Genomic DNA, 4,150 nt, shown 5'->3' with positions numbered 1-4,150 from the left:
GGTGTGGTTAGTCTCCAAGGGCCAGACATTCTGAAGTGTGAAGTCAAGTGGCCCTTAAGAAGCACTGCTGTTAATAAAACTAGTGGGTGCAATGAAATTCCAGCAGAACTATTCAAATCCCTAAAGGATGGTGCCATCAAGGTTTTGCATTCATTATATCAGCAAATCTGGAAGACCCAGCAGTGGCCACAGGGCTGGAAAAGGTCAATCCTCATTCTAGTTCCCAAGAAGGGCAGTGCGAAAGAATGTGCTAACTAACCATCAGACAATTGCACTGATCTCCCATGCTAGTAAGATCATGCTTAAAATTTTGTATGCTAGGCTTCAGCATTATTTGAACCAAGAACTTCCAGATGTTCAAGCTGCGTTTCGAAAAGAAAGAGGAACTAGAGATCAAACTGCCAACATTTTCTGGATTACAGAGAAAGCAAGGGAATTTCAAAAAACATCTACCTCTGTTCCATCGACTACACTAAAGCCTTTGACTGCTTGGAGCATGACAAACTGGAAACTTCTTAGAGAGATGGGAATAGCAGACCATCTTACTTGTCTTCTGAGAAACCTGCATGTGGGTCAAGAAGGAACAGTTAGGCCTTGCAGATGCCGCCACCCCAGAGCCTCCCGTGCTGTCTAGACATGGTCAGCCCCACAGTATCCTTCGACATCGCTGTCGACGGTGAGCCCTTGGGCTGCATCTCTTTCGAGCTGTTTGCAGACAAAGTTCCAAAGACAGCAGAAAACTTTCATTCTCTGAGCACTGGGGAGAAAGGATTTGGTTATAAAGGTTCCTGCTTTCACAGAATAATTCCGGGATTTATGTGCCGGGGTGGTGACTTCACACGCCATAATGGTACTGGTGGCAAGTCCATATATGGCAAGAAATTTGATGATGAGAATTTCATCCTGAAGCATACAGGTCCTGGCATCTTGTCCATGGCAAATGCTGGCCCCAACACAAACGGTTCCTGGTTTTTCATTTGCACTGCCAAGACTGAGTGGTCGGATGGCAAGCATGTGGTCTTTGGCAAGGTGAAAGAGGGCATGAATAGTGTGGAAGCCATGGAGCGCTTTGGGGCCAGGAATGGCAAGACCAGCAAGATCACCATTGCTGACTGGCGGACAAATCTAATAAATTTGACTTGTGTTTTACTTAACCACCAGAGCAATCCTTCTGTAGCCCAGGAGAGCACCCCTTCACCCCATCTGCTCGAAATATCCTATAATCTTTGTGCTCTCGCTATAGTTCTTTGGGTTCCATATTTTCCTTATCCCCCTCCAAGTTTAGCTGGATTGCAAAGTTAAATTTGTGATTATGAAATAAAAACTAAACAATTAAAAAAATAAGAAGAAGCAACAGTTAGAACCCTGTATGGAACAACTGATTGGTTAAGATCGAGAAAGGAGTATTACAGGGCTATCTGCTGTCAACCTGTTTGTTTAACCTATATGCTGAGCACCTCATGAGAAATGCTGGGCTGGTTGAGTTACAAGCTGGAATCAAGATAGGAGGGAGAAACATCAACAACCTCAGATATGCACATGATATCACTCTAAATGGCAGAATGTGAAGAGGAACTAAAGAGCCTCTTGATGAGGGTGAAGGAGGAGAGTGGAAGAGCCAGTTTAAGACTAAATATTAAAAAAACTAAGATCACAGCATCCGCCCCCATTACTGCATGGCAAATAGAAGGGGAAAAGGTGGAAGCAGTGACATATTTCTTCTTTTTGAGCTCCAAAATCACTGTGGATGGTGACTGCAGCCATAAAATCAGAAGACAAATGCTTCTTGGCAGGAAAGTGTTGACAAACCTAGACAGTATGTTGAAAAGCAGAGATATTACTCTGCCAACAAAGGTTCGTATAATCAAGGCTATAGTCTTCCAAGTGGTCACATACAGCTGTGAGAGACAGACTGTACAGAAGGCAGAATGCCAAAGAATTGATGCCTTCTCACTGTGGTGCTGGAGAAGGCTTCTGAAAGTCCTTGGACAGCAAGGAGATAAAACCAGTCAATCTTAATGGAGATCAACCCTGAATAGTCACTGGAAGGACTGATCCTGAAGCTCCATTATTTTGGTCTCTGATGCACACAGAAGAGTTATTGGAAAAGTCCCTGATGCTGGAAAAGATCGAGGGCATCAGAGGATGAAGTGGCTGGACGGTATCACCAATGCAATGAACACGAACTTGGGCAAATTCTGGGAGACAGTGAGGGACAGGGAGACTGGCATGCTGCAGTCCCTGGGGTCGCAAAGAGTTGGAAATGACTGGGTGACTGAACAACAACAGATCTGGGAACGGAACCCTCACTTCCTAGCTCTTTCTAATTCACCAACTTGTGTTTTTTCCGGATATAAAATTGGGAAAGAAAATGTTTTCCCTGTGTAAGAATTATCAGGTCAACAAAACCAAAGGTGCAGAGCAGTATCTATGGAGAAGTACCAGTTTGGGAATAATTGCCTTATGATAGATTCTATTGTGGGGACACAATTTGAGGTTAGAGAAGCCAAGGAACAGAGGTTTATTAAGTCAAACACTGGTTCTTTAATTATTCAGGGGCTGGTTTGCCATTTAGGCATAACTTGGTCTTCCCCCCAACACCTACCCCCTTTTATAGCTGGCTTGCTCTCCTAGTCTGCTCTTTGGCACCTCCACCAGAGGGCAGGCAGAGCAGAAAGAAGAGCATTGGTAACCTGCTTATCAAAGAGTTGGAAGAAAACTTAGACCACTACCTCAACTTAGAGTTCTGGAGTCTTTCTAGATTTCAGTAATGAATGGCAACTTTGCCACCACAGAATAAACCCTGCAGCAAAATGATCAGAACTGGAGACTAAGATTGCGTTGCACGCAGTTGCTTCAGTCATGTCTGACTCTTTGCAACCCTATGGACTGTAGCTCACCAGGCTCCTTTGTCCATGGGATTCTCCAGGCAAGAATATTGGAGTGGGTTGCCATGCCCTCCTCCAAGGGATCTTGCTGATCCAGGGAATGAACCCATGCCTTTTATGTCTCCTACATTGGCAGGCAAATTCTACCACCTATATTTCTCTATATTTTCACTCTGATTGTTCTGAATGATCAATATAAAGTGTTAAATCATTAAAATTATAACAAAAAAATGTGGAGAAATAGACAGGCAATAAACAAGAATAGAAAATTCACAAAAGGAATTCAACTGGCAATGAATATCAGAAAATGTTCCATTCCACAGGCAATGAAAGAAATACACATTTAGAGTAAGAAACTGCCACCTTTCTTGTCAAATTAGTGAATATTAAAAATTATAATTATGTGCAAAGGTATGGTGAGACAGGCATTTTCATATATGATTAGTAGGAATGAAAAGTTGGTACTATCTTTCTGGAGAGAAATCTAACCATATAGAGAGATTAATCTGACAGAAGAAAATCAGAGAAATTTCCTACTACTCAAGGTGGAACTAAAATCTGGTTCTTTTTGCTCTAATCAAGTGAGTCCTTACATGGACAATACAGAATCATGATACATGACAAAAAAAAAACAAAACAAGCTTTATGTCACCTCTAGCCCTTGGCCGACTCAGTGGGATGGAAAGATGAGAATCTCTACCCCAAGAGAAAGGTCTGTAACTGTCACCACTCCAGCAACAGAGGCAGAGCATCCTGACAGCGGAGAGAACTGGGAGCATCTGGATGTCTCTCAAGATCACAGGGGCTGCCTCAGACCCATAGGAGAGGAAAGCAGTGCTTTCTCTAGGTTTCAGAAGGTGTAACACATCACTCTGACCTGCATCCTATTGCGCCAGGTTGCCCTGGAGAGACAGAGAGAATCAGGGGGAGACTGATTTTTATGGCACTATCCAGCATCCGAGGGTCGTATCAACAATGATCAAACTTACAGTTGGACTACTCCTACACCTTCAAATTACATTGCAAAAAGACAGTTGTGGTCTTAAAGGTCACATACAACATTTGCCCCTAAATGTGAACTATTGTACCATAACAGAGTTCCTTGATCTTGTTTATAAATTAATACCTACTAGATTCATTTAATATAAGAGAGATCCTGATGGTGAATAGAAGAAGTCTCATTATAATACAAATCTGCTTGGAAGACCTAAGCCCCACAAAAAGAGATTTTCCTGAGTTCTAAGCATATATTCACTACAGTT

The 4,150-nt window shown here is 42.6% G+C and overlaps 1 protein-coding gene across 1 annotated transcript; it reads left to right on the top strand.

Moving 5' to 3' along the window:
• The first annotated feature begins 600 nt into the window (after positions 1-600).
• LOC128046264 (peptidyl-prolyl cis-trans isomerase A-like) lies at positions 601-1,302 on the top strand. Its single transcript, XM_052638385.1, has one exon. The coding sequence runs from the start codon at positions 601-603 to the stop codon at positions 1,300-1,302; it is 702 nt and encodes a 233-aa protein (XP_052494345.1).
• Positions 1,303-4,150: the final 2,848 nt, after the last annotated feature.

Source organism: Budorcas taxicolor, chromosome 4, assembly GCF_023091745.1.
Source record: "Budorcas taxicolor isolate Tak-1 chromosome 4, Takin1.1, whole genome shotgun sequence".
Classification (NCBI taxonomy): Eukaryota; Metazoa; Chordata; class Mammalia; order Artiodactyla; family Bovidae; genus Budorcas; species Budorcas taxicolor.
This window is presented reverse-complemented; position numbering and strand designations above follow the sequence as displayed.